General features: G+C 34.5%; 1 protein-coding gene and 1 pseudogene across 1 annotated transcript in view; both read right to left on the bottom strand.

Annotated features, from left to right (window-relative positions):
• Positions 1 to 15,427, bottom strand: part of LOC123935880 (eukaryotic translation initiation factor 1A, Y-chromosomal-like) — a gene marked incomplete at its 5' end in the record, with an annotated part of 76,050 nt that extends 60,623 nt beyond the window's left edge. The window contains 3 exons of the mRNA XM_045996718.1: positions 9,281 to 9,372; positions 10,556 to 10,637; positions 15,392 to 15,427. Coding sequence (XP_045852674.1) covers positions 9,281 to 9,372; positions 10,556 to 10,637; positions 15,392 to 15,427 — 210 coding nt within the window. The remainder of the gene's footprint in view (positions 1 to 9,280; positions 9,373 to 10,555; positions 10,638 to 15,391) is intronic.
• Positions 15,402 to 20,307, bottom strand: LOC123935879 (annotated as a pseudogene).
• Positions 20,308 to 20,378: the final 71 nt, after the last annotated feature.

Genomic DNA, 20,378 nt, shown 5'->3' with positions numbered 1-20,378 from the left:
TGTTGGAGGCATAATACTCCATTGTGTATATGGACCACATCTTCTTATCCATTCATCCGTTGAAGGGCATCTTGATTCTTTCCACAGTTTGGCGACCGTGGCCATTGCTGCAATAAACATTGGGGTACAGATGGCCCTTCTTTTCACTACATCTGTATCTTTGGGGTAAATACCCAGCAGTGCAATTGCAGGGTCATAGGGAAGCTCTATTCTTAATTTCTTGAGGAATCTCCACACTGTTCTCCAAAGTGGCTGCACCAACTTGCATTCCCACCAACAGTGGAAGAGGCTTCCCCTTTCTCCACATCCTCTCCAACACACGTTGTTTCCTGTCTTGCTAATTTTGGCCATTCTAACTGGTGTTAGGTGGTATCTCAGTGTTGTTTTAATTTGAATCTCCCTGATGGCTAGTGATGATGAACATTTTTTCATGTGTCTGATAGCCATTTGTATGTCTTCATTGGAGAAGTGTCTGTTCATATCTTCTGCCCATTTTTTGATATGATTATCTGTTTTGTGTGTGTTGAGCTTTTTGAAAGAATCAATAAGATCGATAAACCATTGGCCACACTAATCCAAAAGAAAAGAGAGAAAGCCCAAATTAATAAAATTATGAATGAAAAGGGAGAGATCACAACTAACACCAAGGAAATAGAAACAATCATCAGAAATTATTACCAACAGTTATATGCCAATAAGCTAAGCAACCTCTATGAAATGGATGCATTCCTGGAAAACTACAAACTCCCAAAATTAAACCAGGAAAAATTGACAACCTGAATAGACCGATATCTAGTAATGAGATTGAAGCAGTGATCAAAAACCTCTCCAAAAACATGAGCCCAGGACCTGACGTATTCCCTGGGGAATTCTACCAAACTTTCAAAGAAGAAATAACACCAATTCTCCTGAAGCTGTTCCAAAAAAATTGAAGCAGAAGGAAACTTCCAGACTCTTTTTATGAAGCCAGCATTACTCTGAACCCCAAACCAGGCAAAGACCCTACCAAAAAGGAGAATTTCAGACCAATATCACTGATGAATATGGTAGCAAAGATTCTGAACAAGATCCTAGCAAACAGGATCCAGCAGCACATTGAAAAGGTTATCCACCATGACCAGGTGGGATTCATCCCTGGGTTGCAAGGTTGGTTCAACATTCGCAAATCAATCAATGTGATAGAACAAATCAGTAAGAGAAGAGAGAAGAACCACATGGTCCTCTCAATTGATGCAGAAAAAACATTGGACAAAATCCAGCATCCGTTCCTGATTAAAATATTTCAATTATATGGATAGAGGGAACATTCCTGAACTTCATAAAATCTATCTATGAAAGACCCACAGCAAATATCACCCTCAATGGGAAAAAGCTTGCAGCCTTCCCGTTGAGATCAGGAACACGACAAGGATGCCCACTCTCACCACTCTTGTTCAACATAGTATTACAAGTTCTAGCAGCGGCAATCAGACAACAAAGAGGAATCAAAGGTATCCAAATTGGCAAGGAAGAAGTCAAACTCTCTCTTCGCAGATGACATGATTCTTTATATGGAAAACCCCAAAGACTCCACCCACAAACTACTAGAACTCATACAGCAATTCAGTAACGTGTCAGGATACAAAGTCAATGTACAGAAATCAGTGGCTTTCTTATACACTAACAATGAAAATACAGAAAGGGAAATTAGAGAATCGATTCCATTTACTATAGCACCAAGAACCATAAGATACCTGGGAATAAACCTAACCAAAGAGGTAAAGGACCTGTACTCGGGGAACTACAGAACACTCATGAAAGAAATTGAAGAAGACACAAAAAGATGGAAGACTGTTCCATGCTCTTGGATTGGAAGAATAAACATTGTTAAAATGTCTATACTGCCTAGAGATATCTATACTTTTAATGCCATTCCGATCAAAATTCCACCAGTATTTTTCAAAGAGCTGGAGCAAATAATCCTAAAATTTGTATGGAATCAGAAGAGACCCCGAATTGCTAAGGAAATGTTGAAAAACAAAAACAAAACTGGCGGCATCACGTTACCCGATTTCAAGCTTTACTACAAAGCTGTGATCACCAAGACAGCGTGGTACTGGCATAAAAACAGACACATAGACCAGTGGAATAGAGTGGAGAGCCCAGATATGGACCCTCAACTCTATGGTGAAATAATCTTGAACAAAACAGTACAAAATATTCAATGGAAAAAAGACAGTCTCTTCAATAAATGGTGCTGGGAAAACTGGACAGTGATATGTAGAAGAATGAAACTCGACCATTCTCTTACACCGTACACAAAGATAAACTCGAAATGGATAAAAGACCTCAATGTGAGACAGGAATCCATCAGAATCCTAGAGGAGAACATAGGCAGTAACCTCTTCGATATCAGCCACAGCAACTTCTTTCAAGATATGTCTCCAAAGGCCAAGGAAACAAAAGCAAAAATGAACTTTTGGGACTTCATCAAGATCAAAAGTTTCTGCACAGCAAAGGAAACAGTCAACAAAACAAAAAGGCAACCCATGGAATGGGAGAAGATATTTGCAAATGACAGTACAGACAAAAGGTTGATATCCAGTATCTATAAAGAACTTCTCAAACTCAACACACACAAAACAGATAATCATATCAAAAAATGGGCAGAAGATATGAACAGACACTTCTCCAACGAAGACATACAAATGGCTATCAGACACATGAAAAAATGTTCATCATCATTAGCCATCAGGGAGACTCAAATTAAAACAACATTGAGATACCACCTAACACCAGTTAGAATGGCCAAAATTAGCAAGATAGGAAACGTGTGTTGGAGAGGATGTGGAGAAAGGGGAAGCCTCTTCCACTGTTGGTGGGAATGCAAGTTGGTGCAGCCACTTTGGAGAACAGTGTGGAGATTCCTCAAGAAATTAAGAATAGAGCTTCCCTATGACCCTGCAATTGCACTGCTGGGTATTTACCCCAAAGATACAGATGTAGTGAAAAGAAGGGCCATCTGTACCCCAATGTTTATTGCAGCAATGGCCACGGTCGCCAAACTGTGGAAAGAACCAAGATGCCCTTCAACGGATGAATGGATAAGAAGATGTGGTCCATATACACAATGGAGTATTATGCCTCCAACAGAAAGGACGAATACCCAACTTTTGTAGCAACATGGATGGGACTGGAAGAAATTATGCTGAGCGAAATAAGTCAAGCAGAGAGAGTCAAGTATCATATGGTCTCACTTATTTGTGGAGCATAACAAAGAACATGGAGGACATGGGGAGATGGAGAGGAGAGGGAGTTGAGGGAAACTGGAAGGGGAGATGAACCATGAGAGACTATGGACTCTGAAAAACAACCAGAGGGTTATGAAGGGGCAGCGGGGGTGGGGGTGGGAGGTTGAGGAACCAGGTGGTGGGTAATAGGGAGGGCACGTACTGCATGGAGCACTGGGTGTGATGCCAAAACAATGAACACTGTTATGCTGTAAATAAACAAATAAACGAAAAAAAAAATTGGAGAGTATGTGGAGAAACTGGAACCTTCGTGCACTATTGATGTGAACGTAAAATTGTGCATCTGCTGCTCTGCAAGTTATGGAAACAAACAAGCAAGAAGCAATACAAAAGAAAACAAAACAAAAGCCTGTGGTATGATCCTGCAGTTTGTTTCATTATATATCCAAAGAAACTGAACAGTCTCAAAAGACCCTCCCTATATACCAATGTTCATAGGAGCATTATTGACAATAGTTAAAACATGGACACAATCCAAGCTTTCTCTAACAGATAAATGGCTTAAGAAAAATGTTGTATGCACATTCAATGAATCATTTATGCAGCCTGTGAACAGGAGGAAACTGTGACATAAACTGCAACAAGGATTAACCTTGAGGACATTATGCTAACTGAAATAAACTAGGCACAAACGCAAATACCATATTCTAGGTTTTTAAAAAAGATTTTATTTATTTGACAGGTATCACAAGTAGAGAGGCAGGCAGAGAGAGAGGAGGAAGCAGGCTCCCTGCTGAGCAGAAAGCCCGATGATGAGAGGCTCGATCCCAGGACCCTGGGATCATGACCCGAGTCAAAGGCAGAGGCTCTAACCCACTGGGCCACCCAGGCACCACCACCCCGTATTCCAGTTTTATAAGGTATTTAGAATAGTCAAAATCACAAGGGTAGTAGGTATAACGATGGTTGCCAGTAGGACTTTGGATGAGTATGATGAATTACCATTTAATGGGTAAAATTTCAGTTTTAGAAGACGAAAAGAATTATATGGGCATTGATGGTGGTAATGGTGGTTTGGCAATGTGACTCTATTTAATACCACTGAACTATAAATTTAAAAATGGCTGTGATAGTAAATTTTATGTTATATTTACTACAATTAGAAAAGAGTAAAAACGTTTTTCATTCTGTTAGGTTAACTGAGACTAGTCATTAAAATCTGTATAAAATACAGATAAATTTATGAAAAATAAATCAAAGTGTTTCATTCAAAACGTATTTACCTATTTGTGAATACTGACAGCATAAAGACTACTTAACTCAAAACAGGTTGAATTAAGTCACCAATTACACTTTGTAAGCAATTATGTTTAGCTTGATCCCAAGAAAACCAATGGCCATTTGTTAATAAAAGTACAAAATTGCCCATCATAATGCACAGTTTATAGAATCCTTAAGAGAGTTTTTTAGTTTGGATGTTTAAAAAAAGAAAGTCAACAGTCAACTGTCTCCAGTCTTTCTACACAAATGGATTACTAGCCACCCTAAACATACAATGTATTTTTACTCTAAATACAAGTGGAGTAAACTGTATGAAAATGCAACCCTACAAATCATTGTACAACCTCTTAACAAAGGTTGTTCAGTGCCACATCACTATGAATGTTGTTTTTCTTGGCTTTCAATATTTTGATTTCCTTTCCGGACAGACTATACCATGGTGTTGTGGAAATCAGAGAATTTAACAGCTTTTCATTTCTTTCAACTTCCACTCCTTTTTTGAAATATAATCATATACCTAGAAAATTTCTACATGAATTTTATTGAAATAACTTCCATGATGCTATACCTGAGCTACAACTTTAATCCAACTAATAAATCTGATTTTATAACTTTCAAGATGAAACACTATGCTGGGATGTTCCTGACAAGCAAGGGAAAAATAGTATCAGAATCTTGGTCCTTTCAGGCTATGTAACAAAATACTATAGACTGGGGGCTTGTAACAACAGAAATTTCTTTCTCACAGCTGTAAACTGGAAGTCCATGATGAGCATGCCAGTATGGTTTGGATTCTGTTGAAGGTACCCCTTATGTCTTTTTTTTTTAACCGCTGACCCTAAAACTTCCTAAAGGCCACTCCTCTAATACGAATATCATCATTAGAGGTTAGGGAATTTTGGGGGAGGGTGCAATTGGACCATTAACAATTAGCAAACACAAACTGGTAGGGTAATTGGACTTAAAGAAATTCTTTAAACTGTATTTGTTAGACGAAGTATGTAGGAAAAAATATGTTTTGAGTGGCTCTCCACCTAACATGAACTGCGTCATATAGAGAGGTTCTGACATCCTTGGCAAAATGTTGGAGGATATGTAAATTCAATATACTTTTATTTACAAAAAGTTACATGTTTTGGCAAGTTCTGATCACCCTTGAGGACAATCCCTACATAAATTCTTCAGAGCTAGTTTCTTAGAAGTATTCTAAATTAGTCCTCAGTCTCAGATACATTCCACCTACATAAATGTTCAGGAACTTCACAGAATAAAAACCATGAACTACATTTATGCATTTTCATTTCTTATTTTTAGATTTAATTATATGTGTATTCTAGCATTGGGAGTTGGCTCAGGATGTCGCACTTACGAAGTAAAATTATGGTAAAGTGAGATGAAACCATGTGAAACCTCCTTTATACTTCTTACATTTATTATTTTGTAACCAGGTGAAAGTGTATTTTTTTTTCTTTTTCCATTAAGTCTCACTGCTGAAAAATTGTCAGGAAAAGAGCTATGCTTTACAAACTACTTGAATTTTTTCCATTGAAGTTGTGTTAAAGTTTAACGGTAGGTAGTTTTTAACTAGCCTCATCCTTAATTTTACCTTATTAATTGATAATTTTGAAATAAACAAAATGTCAAACAGTAAGGTTATAATCTAAATTCCTAGTAAAATATACATGCAAGTTGGTACATACAATAAAATACATCAATAACACAAAGTAAGGACAAAGTATACTCAATAACACATTTTATTATATTTCTTAGTAGTGGTTACTTTCTTCCCCTTTGGTAAAACCCAGATAAGGCTTTAAGAAGGGTTTAGTTTAACAGAACTTACTATAAAATTAGTTTTTCATTTATACATTGTAATTTAATTGTTCATAAAGCCCAAAAATATGGGTCACAACGCATATGACTTTTGACAATAAGTGACATATTTAACACAACCTGTTCTGTAAAATAAAAAAAATACTCTACTTATTTTACCATCAAAAGTTGTTCTAGAGAAATTTTCTATACACATGAGGTAAAAATACTATCAACTAAATACATCAATACGTCCAATGTAAAAATAATTAGGTCACCTAACACTGAATTTTTGCAACTAATAATCTAACAAATTGAAAACTGCTTTTCAAACCGATGTTCTAAAAACTGCATTTTGGAAAAGCTTTTTTTTTAATGATGGTGGCAACATAAAATGATGAGAAGAATGTTTAAGTTATCAAACTTAGTATAAAAATACATATGGGTACATAAATACAAATATAGCTCCATCTCTTGACTTCTACCTTTCTTAAATTATGTCAAAAATCTTAGAAAACATCTAGATAACTAGAATATAGAGAAGACTGTAAACAGACTAGGTGGAAAAAGGCTTTATCAAAAATGATAAGGCAATTTATTCAAAACACCTATTAACTAGAATAAAATAGTCATGTGGGAATGACTTGTTTCTATTGACAGCAGTGAATTATAATTGTAGTTTTATTCCTAAATTCAATTACACTGAATGAATAAAGTGTTAAATTTTCACTTAAAGTAACTCAGTTTCATCAGTTTTAGAGAAATATAATACTTTAAAACAGTGAAAATAAATCAGTGTGTCTTAACAAACTAAATTCATACTAAATGAAGTTTTAGTCTTCTTAACAGGTGCTGGCCAAAATCAAAATTGTAGAATAATCCTGACAAACTCTGAGTTCAGTTCAGATTTGTAAGTGAAAAGAACATGAAATCCATGGAAAAGAATAATTCTTACAACACAATAAATCGTCTATTACATATTAAGGACCCCTTTACACTCTATGGAAAATATTTATATTCTTTTGAATGAAAAATTCAAACACATACAGAATTTTTCTCAATTACTATCTGCTGCCAGTAAGTTTTTATGAACTCTTTGAGCATTGTAGATTATACCATTGTTCTTAGTATAGTTTAGAATCACCTTCTTTCTTTTTATGCTAGTGATTATAAATCTTGTATTTTGCAAGTAGGAATGGACATGTGGCAGCATAAATTATCTTAAAAACAGAAAACTGTGGTACTAAACCAAGTCTCCTCTTCATATTTACATATACACTACAGTTCAGCTCCCACCCAGCCTTCAATTCCACCACAGTTGTCACAATGTTCAAATGTACTTAATACAAAACACAACTGTATGTTAAGTCTGGGCACAGAAAATAATCACTCCACTGTCAAAAAATTAATTTAGTCATAAGAATCCTCTGGCTCAGGCTCCCCAAAGGAAGTACATGAAAAATATAGCAGAACAATATTTGTTTCTCATCCTTGTTCATTTCCTACTTCTGGGTATGCTTTAAAATGTACACAACTTTGATACAGCATTTCATGTTTAAAATGCATATAAATGCACAGTAAAAAAAATCTGGTAAAAATCTACATTGAAGGGGCGCCTGGGTGGCTCAGTGGATTAGGCCGCTGCCTTCAGCTCGGGTCGTGGTCTCAGGGTCCTGGGATTGAGCCCCGCATCGGGCTCTCTGCTCCGCGGGGAGCCTGCTTCCTCTTCTCTCTGCCTGCCTCTCTGCCTACTTGTGATCTCTCTCTCTATCAAATAAATAAATAAAATCTTAAAAAAAAAAAAAATCTACATTGAAGGTATGTACTCAATATTTCTTTAACTCATGGAGTAATCTGAATGGTTTGAAAATATATTAAAAATAATATGGCTCAATTAAAAAATATGGATCTGTAAATGAACAAAAGGACTGATGTGATGTGATAGATCAAGTATAGAAAAATGGAAATTGTTTAATCTTGATGGTACATACAGTATACCCTCGACATTAGAAACTCTCAACTTTTGTGAATGTCTGAAAATGCTCTTAATACAGGTGTTTGTTGGTGATTAAAAGATCTGGAGATCCCTGCTCTAGATCGGTGACTACCAATGTCGCATGAGCATCAGTATCGCTTGTGGTGCTCAACTTAGACTTCCTGAAGACTGGCTTTGTATTTTTGAACAACTTTGCTAATTGCACCACACAGTATTTGTCAGAAACAAATACTCTACATATTCTTAAATTCTAAGTATCAAATCAAACACTCATTCATGGTTTCTTAACTACCTTTCAAAGAGGTATTAAAGAATAAAAAGACTAAGCCTGCTATAAATGCAGGACATACCACCATCCTAATTATTTCATACACATTCCAAGAAAATCAAAATGAATTTTATTTAAATAAAATAAAACCAGAACAGTGAGACATTTATTACTTTTGTTATACTTAAGCTTTATTAGTAAGAAAGCAATCATTTTCCACAAAACAAACAGTGGTATCTGATAAAATAATCCCCATAATATAACTTGACAACAAACCTCCATTTGGGAGTATTTTGCAATTTCAATCCTTGAGCAAGCTGGTTCAAACAAGATTCTTCTGTTAACCTACTAATATTTCATTGAGAAGACACATTCTCAAACTGCTGCATTTCTTAATAGCAGCAGACATTCTCACTTAAGCAAGTTTTCACTATGGACTGCCCACTGTTAGAGCTAATAATGCTCTTTTAGAAAGATGTTTCAAAGGACTATAAGGTTTTTTAAAGTGTAAAACATCTGACTACCTGGTTTCTGAACAATAATGAATACTCAAATTCAGACAGTGGTCTTAATATATACTTAAAGTGTTCAACACTCCTACATTAAAGAAAGCTGAGGAAAGACCTTGTTTCTCTGTAGATAATTCACAAACAAAGCAAACAAACAAAGAACAAGGTTTTGTCCATTACTTACATCATCAATGTCTTCGTCATCATCTCCAATATCATCAAACTGGATTTCATCATCATCTCCAGGACCAAATGTATCTGTATCATTGATTTTAGCTGAAGACATAATAAATACACTCCTATATATTCAAGATATTATTATGTAATTTGACTACAAAAACAAACAAATCTGGTATAAAATACTGAACTATACAAAACATTCTTAGAAGACATATTTCAATTCAACCAGTTTCTTTGCAAGAAAAGTATTACTACTGCAGAAAAACGCACCGCACAATGTGAATTCGCAATGAAATAAGTTCAATGCTAAGTCATTACAATGAAGATTTTGTTAAAAAAGGTAGTGTATTTTGTTAATGAAGGCAGTGTACATGAAGCAGGCAGTTTCTAATTACACTAAAACTTCATAACTATACATTTCCCAAGTATGGTTCAAAGAGTCCAAAAATATGTTAACAATTTATCATCAGCATACATAATATTTTAATAGAAGAAGAGCTAGCTTGCCAACTATTAGACTTACTAAATCAGTCAAAAGGAATTGGTCAAATCATGTTTATCCTCGCCCAGTAAAAATGAAATACGAAGTACTGGTCTGACTCTCATGTATTTTAACATTTCTTTAAATGTCAATAATTTAATCAGAAATCTCATACTTATGGAAAAATCTTGTGTTTTCATAATAAAATGTAAAATAAAGGAGGTGCTAAGTGAAAAGTGTGAGCTTAGGTAGTAGTACAATACCTCTTTGATGTTATGAAGGGCTTATTTTAATATATTCAAGATTACTACAATGAAAATGCACTTCTAATGTTGCCATTAGAAAGAAATGTCTGTTAAAATATAAAGAACTCTACAGGAGACTATTATGCTAGGAGAAACAGACCATTTTTTTCCTATATAAATCAATACCAGTATCATAACTGTTTTCCTTTCTTAGCTGAAAACTAACAATTTCTTGAAAATCACTGAAAACACGGTTAACAATGTATTCTTTAATAGATACTACCAAAAGAATATTTTTTAGGAGCTGAATTCTATTTATTATTAAAGTATTAAAACTATAAGGTATCAAAAAATATTTATATGACAAGCACACTAAAAACTAATTTTATAAGTCCATACACAAACAATACATAAACAAGACAAAATTCTATCAAAACGGCTTCCAATTTTAGTATATGTGCTGCCGAAGCAAGCACCTATCAAAATGGCTTCATCTAAACACCAACAAATAATATCATAGACAAAAAAAATACTTTAGTAACTTTGATATTACCATGTTCTGGAAGCTCGCCATATGCCTTCAGACTTCTAGCTTCATCAGCATTGTACTTTAAAATTACATCAGCTTTGTTATCCTTAGAAATAAACAAATAACTTTCAAACTGATAGGCCAAAATGTCCCACAAATTACTTTTGAATTAATGTATTAAGAAAAAACTCACAAATTGTCCTGTTTTTCTTCACCTACTCTCTACTTTCTTAAAGAAAAAAATTCTTGGGTTTAAACAAGTACGAAGTTTACATGCATGACCAAAGAATGATTTAGCCTAGAAAAATTACTTTAATTAATAATAAAAATTATTCACTTTAATAAGAGAAATAAAAGAAAAAAGCTAAGAAAGAAGTAAAAAAAAAACAAAAACAAAACTGAAAAAGAAAGGTGTAATGGGATCCCTTTTGGGTTAAATACTGCAACTCAAAGCCAAAAATGGTATGATGACCCAAGAAAATTAACATACCTTTCTATTTTCAGTGGTTCTTAGGATAGTTCACCTATTGGAATCACTTAGAGAGCTTTAAAAAGATATTTATGACTCCTAAAGATTAACAGACCCGAGATGATAATCAAAATCCTGTATTTCAAAAGCTCTTTTGGTCGTCTCCCAATGCAAATATCCCCGATAACTGTAGTGCATTTTTTAAATGTTCGTATTTCACCATTTTAAAGAATCTGATTCGTTTACAGTTTGAAGGCTTACAATGGACCTAAAAAAAAGACCCTAAGAAAGGCAACTGAAATGATCAGTGCTATAACTGCTGTGTGCTGTAAACCACCACTTCACAAACTTCAAAGGACATAGAAAACACACAGGGGTTTTGTTAAAATTCCAACTTGGAGTCAGCAAATATGAGACTGGGCTAATATTCTCCATTATAAGAGCACATGGTGTTCTTATAACACATGAATGATTCTGCTAGCAACATTACAAAATTATTCACAAAAGATTAAGATCAGAACATCTAGTCACCCAAGACCTTGGCTATTACCTTCTCATCAGAATATTAATGCTTTAAGAATTCTGGTTTCATTGTCCATAAAAGAAATTTAATAACTATTCTTTTATCATTTTTAAGGTTTCTATAAAGTTAAAATAAGATAATGGGCATAAAAATGATACATATTTAACAAGTGATCACAAGTCTGTATTAGAGAATATTTAAAAAAATCAATGTATGATCAGATTCAATCTATAAAAGTTGATACAAAACATGAATTCAGTAAGTATCAGGATACAAAATCAAAACACAAAAATCAGTGTCTCACAAACTAGCAGTAAACTATCTGAAAAAGTATACAAGAAAACAATCTCATTTATGATAGCATCAAAAAGGACTCAAGAATAATTTTTTTAAAGATTTTATTTGCAAGTAATCTCAACACCCAACATGGGGCTTGAGCTCACAATGCTGAGATCAAGAGTCACATGCTCTACCAACTGAGCCAGCCACATGATCCCTAAGAATACATTTAGCCAATGTATTTGCAAATTAATCAATGTGATACACAACATTAGTAAAAGAAAGGATAAGAGCCATATGATCATTTCAACAGATGCAGAAAAAGCATGCGGCAAAGTATAACATCAATTCTTGATAAAAACCCTCAACAAAATAGATTTGGAAAACATACATCAATATCACAAAAGCCACCTATGAAAGACACACAGCCAATATCTTTCTCAATGGGGAAAAAACTGAGAGCTTTTCCTCTATGGTCAGGAACAAAGAGAAGGATGTCCACTCTCACCATTTCTATTTAACACAATACTGGAAGTCCCAGCCTTAGCAACAACAGACAACAAAAAGAAATAAAAGGCATCCAAATCAGCAAGGAAGAACTCAAACTTTCACTATTTGCAGATGACATGGTGCTCTATGTAAAAAAAGCAAAGCCTCCACCAAAAACCTGCTAAAACTGAGACATAATTTAAGTCAAGTTAGAGAATACAAAATCAACAGAGAGAAGTCTGTCTCATTTCTATACAACAATAAGACAACAGAAATAGAGATCAACGGACTGATTCCATTTACCACTGCAGCCAAACTCAAAATACCTAGGAATAAACCTAACCAAAGAGGTAAAAGATCTGTACTCTGGAAACTATAATAAAAAACTGATCAAAAAAAGCGAAGAGGACACAAAGAAATGGAAAGACATTCCACGCTCATGGACTGCAAGGACAAATATTGGTCAAATGTCTACCCTACTACAAGGCATCTACATGTATAATACCATCCATATCAAAATACCAACAGCATTTTTCACCAACCTAGAACAAATGATCCTAAAATTGTGTGAAACCACAAAAGACTCCAAACAGACAAAGCAAACTTGAAATAGAAGAACAAAGCTAACACTGGAGGCATCATGAGCAGAGCTGGACTTTAAGCTATACTACAAAGCTGTGATCATCTAGACAGTATGGTAATGGCACAAAAATAGATACACAGATCAGTGGAACAGAACAGAGAGCCCAGAATGGACCTTCAACTCTATGGTCAACTATTCTTCAACAAAACAGGAAAGAATGTCCAACAGAGAAAGGAAGTCTCTTCAACAAATGGTGTTGAGAAAACTGGTCAGCCACATGCAAAAGAATGAAACTGGACCACTTTCTTACACCACACCTAAAAATACATTCAAAATGGATTAAAACTTAAATATGAGATCTAAAGCCATAAAAATCCTAGAAAAAAGCAAAGGCAGTAACTTCTTCAACATCAGTTATAGCAACTTCTAACTAGCTACATCTCTTTTTTTTTTTTTTTTTTTTTTTTTTTTACTAGCTACAGCTCTTGACTCAAAGGAACAAAAAGCAAAAATAAAGTACCAGGACTACATGAAAATAAAAAAACCTCAGCTCAGCCAAGAAAAACAACCAAAACTAAAAGGTGACCTCTGTAATGGGGGAAAACACCTGTAAAGGACATTTCTGATAAAGGGTTAGTATCCAAAATACATAAAGAACTTTTAAAATTATATAACATACAAAAAACAATCTATTTAAAAAATGGGTTGGAGATGGGGTGCCTAGAATTCACCCGTGTATCTTCTCATTTCATCACACAACAGTAAAGAGGTTAGTCCACATCAGTATTTCACAGACCGAGGGGCACCTGCATGGCTCAGTCAGTAAGCATCTGTGGTTGGCTCAGATCATGATTTTAAGGTCCTGGAACTAAACCCTAAATTGGTCTCCCTGCTCAGTGAGGAGGCTGCTTCTCCTCTCCCTGATCGTGCTGTCTCTTGCTATCTCTCTCTCTCAAATAAAAAAATAAAATCTTTAAAAAAAAATATTTCAGGCTGACAGACTGGCATTTGGGAACCATAATCCTTGGAATACCTAGCATAATGCTTAGAATATAACTGGGTCTCTTAAAAAGAATGAGAACAGACTAATCTTTGGTATTTATTCAAACATATAAGAGATTATGTACGCATATTATATTTAAAAGAAAAATTATACATAAAGGACAGTATTGAATGAGCTGGTCTCTCATAACATACATGTATCATTAATCTCTGTGGGAATTATTCTGAATTAGGAAAATACTTTAATCATGAACACAACTGGTCTTTAATATATTTAAAAAATAGAATGGTAAGAAGGCATAAATGCCTAGAACTAATCAAACATGTCTATTTTGTATCCTCTAAGCACTAATGACTTATTAAATAAAAGGGCACAATATAACTTTAAGTGTATTTGTTACTTGATAGTCTCAAAGACCAACCAATATAATGTCTGAGGTATTTATCCAAACCTATGAAAGAAAATTTACTGCATATTATATTTAATCAAAAACAAGTTAAAAAAAGAATGTTAAACCATTCTTCCCACATAAAAATTCACCCGTGTGGAAAAAAATAGTAATTTATATTTTATGTTTCTATTAAGACAGTGAAAAATAACAACATATATACTATACTTTGAGTGTGTACATACTCATAAACATATATACAGAAGCAAAATTAGTCTAGTTATATGTAGTTTTACTGTACTAGGAAAAAAACTATACTACAGAGTTGAGTTAGTTTCAAATTTTCTAATTTAGGATGTTAAAACATCAATAATTTTAAGCAGTTTAAAAATCACGAAAGGATCATTTGTGTAATGGACATTAGAGGTTTTTAATCACAATCCACTCAAATAATATTCAATTACTCAGAATATACAAAAATCAGCCACCACCTACATTAACAGCCACTGTTACCATTCTACAAAAATACAGGCTCTAAACCCAGCATTTCTTTGGAAAATGACATCTTAACAGAAGAAAAAAATTTTTTATTATAAAAATCAGAGATGAAGGAACTTTTCACCAACATGAGTAATAAATCTGTCTGAAGTATGGTGATGAGGAATTAAATACTATTACTTAACATAATCCAATTTCAAACTTCCCTAATACACTTTTCCCAAACCAAAATCCAGTCAAGGAACATGTACTATAATAAGCAGTCTCGTTAATCTTCTTTAAATTCTCTAGCTTTTTTCTCTCTTTCCTGACATAACATATTTTTAAAAGTACAGGCCATTTATTTTGTAGACTGGATTTGTCTGTTTCCTCAAAATTATAATCAGAGTAAACGTGTGGCAGAAATACAATATTAATGAAACATAGTTCTTTGTACATATAATCTTCTATTATATAAATTATCACTAAAGATTTTATTTTTTTTAATTACAAAGTCATCTAAAAACAGTTATTTGGAATCTTAAGGAACTTACAGAAGTAAGTTGCTTGGCCCTTATAAAACTGAAGTAGAGTCATTTTTTTAAAAAGGCAAATTTTGGATGAAAGTGAAATAAATCTCCATACTCACCTTCTTTCTCAATTTCCCCCTGATATGACATAATCTTTACACCATCAAAACACATAGCTTCTAATCGTCTATTTCCAAACTTTTTTTTTTTTTGAGGAGGCTGACTGCTTTATTGCTCTGGAAGTGAGGCAGGGACTCAGGAGCTCTTGGTGGGGCGAGCCCGCTTCCTCTTCACCATCACAGGCTTGGCTATGCAGGATGGCACTGGCTCTGCGGATGGCAGCCATGCGCAGATCTGGGTGGTACTTGTTCTTGCGGATCATGTGCGGGACGCTGCTGAGGGTGGCCCTGGGGTTTTTGTTGATGGTGGTCCGCACGTAGGAGGTGGCAGGCTTCCGCTGGCCGGATCTGCGCTTCACGACCACCACCACGCCCTTGCCGTCGGCCGCCGGCTTCACACCCACGGTCTTGCGGTGAATCAGCCCGTTGTAGCGGAACGAGTTGCGGGCTTTCAGGTTGTTGGGCTCAGTGCTGTAGGTCTGCTTGTTCCTCTTGATCAGGAAGCTGGAGCAGTTCCGCACGACCATCCATACTGCAGGTGGGCCGACATGGCGGCGGCGGCTCCTCTCGCTAGGGCATCCGGAGACGGAAAGAGCCGTTTCCCAACATTTTAATTACCTGAGCATACTCTGAGGGGTTGAGGAGGAAGAATATGAAATACTGTTCAGTATTTGTTAAAAGGTAATAACTGAAATTAGCATACATTTAATAGCCTCATTTACTGCTCAATTTAGATTACACTTATTTTTTAAAAAAAGGGATAAAGCTTCATCAACAAAAAAGCTTATTCTATCAAGAAAGCGTTCTTTGAAGGTGATATTCTAATATATCTAACATATATTACTCTAAAATATCTGATATATTCTAATTATACTCAAGCAAATCAGAGAACTCATTTGACAATTTCTACAACCTCTTCCAGCTATACTTACATACTTTACCACCTTATTTTTAATTAGACTTTAAATTAGATTTTGTTTAGAGTCATCAAAAGCCTACAGATGATGTGTCTAAGGTCACAAATGCCATTTCTATGACATGCCATCTCCGTTAATATAAAATTTTAATTATCAACCCATTTTGAGTAAATCAGTTCTCTTTTATCTTTATGACTGAATGCTCTACTTTTAGACATCAAAATGGTTCACTCTAGAATGTAAACTGTAATCCTGGCTTATCAATTTCTCACATTTGGCTAGAAACCCAATCTTGGCTCTTCTTTCCTTCAGAAACTTTAGTAGTAAAAAACCAGTAAGTTAATTATTAATAGTATTTACTTTAGAATAACTTGGTGATTCTTCTAAAGATCTATAACAAGAATAATGTTCCAAGATAAAACACCAAATGTTTAAAATATTCCCAAAAGCAAGCTTCTTCAGGAATCCACCTTATTTTACTGCCACCAGAAAATATTGGTAAGATAAGAGCATTAGTAACACGGAGCAGTCTCTTCTAGACTTAAACAACAACAGCAGAAGTGAAAGTGACAAGAAAGAAATATAATTAATAAAAATCTTCACAGTACTAAAGTTTATACTAAGAAGTAGCCCTAATTATAATTTATAATTAGGTTGACAGATAAATTTGAATACACGGTTGGGATTACATATTAAGCTTCCACTTCTTTAAGATGAGAAAAATAAGACAGCAAAGAAAAAAAAAAAAAGAAAAAATTTAGAAAACTGGCCTGAAAACAAACTTCTAACAAAGTGAGAAAGACAAAGTAAATGTCTTTAGATAGAAAACACGTTTCATACACACAATAAAAAGGCTGACTTTCTAATGGCTTGCATGTACACCATGACTACAAGGTTTTGCTATAAGGTGCTAGAAATTACTGACAAGTAAAGAAACATGAATATATATTACAACAGTAAATCAGAGCCATTCAATAGAGCTTTTCTGTTGATGGTAGCATACATATGAACTGAATAATATAGTAATTCAAAATTTGAATTTCACTTATTTTTTTATTTTTATTTTTTTTAATTTATTTTTTTCAGCGTAACAGTATTCATTGCTGAATTTCACTTAATTTAAATAGGAACATACAGTCAGTGGCTAATACAATGGAGACCACTACACAGTACTAGGTAACACATAATTTTTCTTGTCTTATTTCTATTGCTTATAAACCGTTGTACTTTTCGTCTTTAGGACTTATAAGTAGAAATTTGTTTTATAATTACAATAGCATAAATGCTGAAGTTAAATTTTGTGTAATAATTCTGTAATTATGAAAGAAAAACCCCCTTGTTCTTAGGAGATAACGTTGAGGTATTAAGGGATAAAGTATCTAACTTTATTAGATGTCTGTGAAAAAGTTTACCTAGAGGATGTCTGTTATACCCATATCCAATTTTTCTGAAGAGTTTAAATTTTTTTTAGTTTTCCAGTCTTTTTTTTAAATTCATTTTCTGTAATCCAACAGGGTTAATCAATAATTCATTTTTATTACATTTTATGATTATGTATTAGCATCACTGGAGAACGGAGGGCCCAAAAGTCGGATATACTCCTCAAAAATATGCATAGTTAAGAATAAAGTATGATATTTTTAAATGATGCTATTCTGGGCTTAATTTGCTCTAAACCATAAAATTCTCAGTTGTAACTTGCTCTTTTTCACAAAAGAATTAAAATTATATTTACAGAAATGCCAGAGCTAGTATAGAATTGGTCATTTAATAGACAAATTCTGGAGAGGTGGGGTAGGGCACTATAAATGAGGAATGGCAAAATGCTCAGGCTTATGACTAAGATCCTTTTTCAGGTGAAACACTGAAACTCACACTAATTAAAAAAAGATGTTAGTAAGTTAAAAATTTTTACCTTGTCCATCCTCTTTAAACACCAATTCTCTTTTTTCAGATTCATTTTCATTCTTGCCTCTACGCCTGTTTTTACCTCCTTTACCTAGTTGATTTAAAAGTAAATAAGAAATTAAATGTAATAGTCTAGATTTCATATAGTAAGTTATGAAACAAGGTGAGATAAGGCTTATATATAAAATCACTTAGGGAAAAATATTATCATTTAAATAGCACTACAACAGTAACGGAATTCTAAAAGATTTAAAAATTTATGTAACTTGATTATGTAATTGATTATACTTAAATTTTTTGAATGGTTCCCTTCTGGTCGTTTACTAGATTAATATATGATAAAACCACACATTTATTTGACATTTGTTTTTGGATTTTTCTGACATAAAGTACATAGAAAAAAACTTCATTACTAGAGATGACTATTAGTATTTTATTGTATTTCATTTCCAAATAAAAATAGGGTTGCAAACATTCTCTTCTATAACCTATTTTAATTATAGTCAATAAAGTATCCCTTTCATATCAATAATCTCAGACCTGGAGAACATTTTAACATACGGTTAATTTTTTATTTTGATAACTTGTTTCAACTATTAATTATGTTAAACTGAAGATTATTCAACCAATGCCACAACATGAATGTATTGCCTTAGTCTTCATATGAACTATACCAATCTACATTTGCATTAACAAAACAGGAATATTCTATAGTGCCTTGCCACAACCATACCATGTTAAAAATTTTAAATCACAATTTATATTTTTTAATTTTTGCTTTAACTAATATATTTGTAGTATTAGCTGTGAATATAGTATATATAGTATTAACTTTCTTTGAATATAGTATTAATATAGTATTTGAATATAGTATTAACTTTCTTTCACTCAGGCTTTCTATTAAATAATGAAGGTGTACGTCATAGCGTTTTATTCCCATTCCATAACCTAAACCACAAGGGCAGTTATTTCCAATAAGCTGGAGAAAGACTGTAAATAGCAGTGATAAGGGAACCATGGAATAGTGTGAAACAAGAATTCCCTCTCCAAATAGAATTTTAAAATGTCTACCTGACTACCGTGCAAATATGATCTTCTTCAATGCATCCCTGCCCTGTTAGGGCAATCTGCCGTTGTTCTGTTGTAGTAAAAGGTAAGTGCCCCTGAACAATTTCTTATCCGATTTTACTATGTTATGCATTCTTATACAGCATGAAGAGTGATTTCCTAGAAAAGGAAAGATGTTGTATACCTCAAATGTTGTAGTTTATGTAGGTTAGTTTTCCCACTTGGGAGTTGAAAGTACACTTACTAAATCTGATAATTTGTGAACTGTTTGTCTCAGAATAGGATAGATACAAACCTTTACTTCCAGTCTATGTTATAGACAAGGACGCCTGAGAAGTTGATAAATATGTAAAATGTCTTCTGGAAAAGAGTGTTAAACTGTGAAGGGCTGGACGAAAGTGTACCACCACACATGAAACCATATAGCTATCAGGGTCTCACCTACTGTTTACAAAGAAGAGATTTTATCTTCAACCATAATGAAGTGTCCTTACAGAAACACTACATCTGGTAGTCATAAAATCGGGAAACACCCTTTAAACTTAAGAACCACTCAAGAGCAGTGCCGCGATGGACAGAAGTGCGACACTTAGGAAACCCAGGCCGCCCCGGGCCGGTCTCCCCGATAGGTGTATAAAGCGCCCCGGTCAGTGTGGCGAGAATGCACAGCAAAAATCCACATTCTCCCGCATTAGGCCCTATAAAAATGGCGTCCACTCCGCCCCTGTGTGAACTAACTGAACGAGTAACGTCCAAACTCCTCTGCTGAGCAAGGTCTCCTCGGGGAGGAAAAACGGTCATGGGGCCTGGTTTCAGATCTGCGTCGAGGGCAGCGGGCCAGGGAGAACGGTGGTTTGGATAGCCGCATATTACCTTTATTCTTCGGCATGGCGGTGACTGCTACTTCCCGATGCTTTCGATTTCTTATCCCGCAGAGGTGGCACAACAGCAACTCCTCCCAAGATTGTAAAAGAGGAAGTAATCACAGCCCGTGACTGACAGTAATTTGGACCAAACTCCACAAAGTCGCCCCGGAAGTACGGCGGCAGAAAAAGAAACGGCGTTTGGCCGCTTACGTCACTTTTCCTTGCCTC

Source organism: Meles meles, chromosome Y, assembly GCF_922984935.1.
Source record: "Meles meles chromosome Y, mMelMel3.1 paternal haplotype, whole genome shotgun sequence".
Classification (NCBI taxonomy): domain Eukaryota; kingdom Metazoa; phylum Chordata; class Mammalia; order Carnivora; family Mustelidae; genus Meles; species Meles meles.
This window is presented reverse-complemented; position numbering and strand designations above follow the sequence as displayed.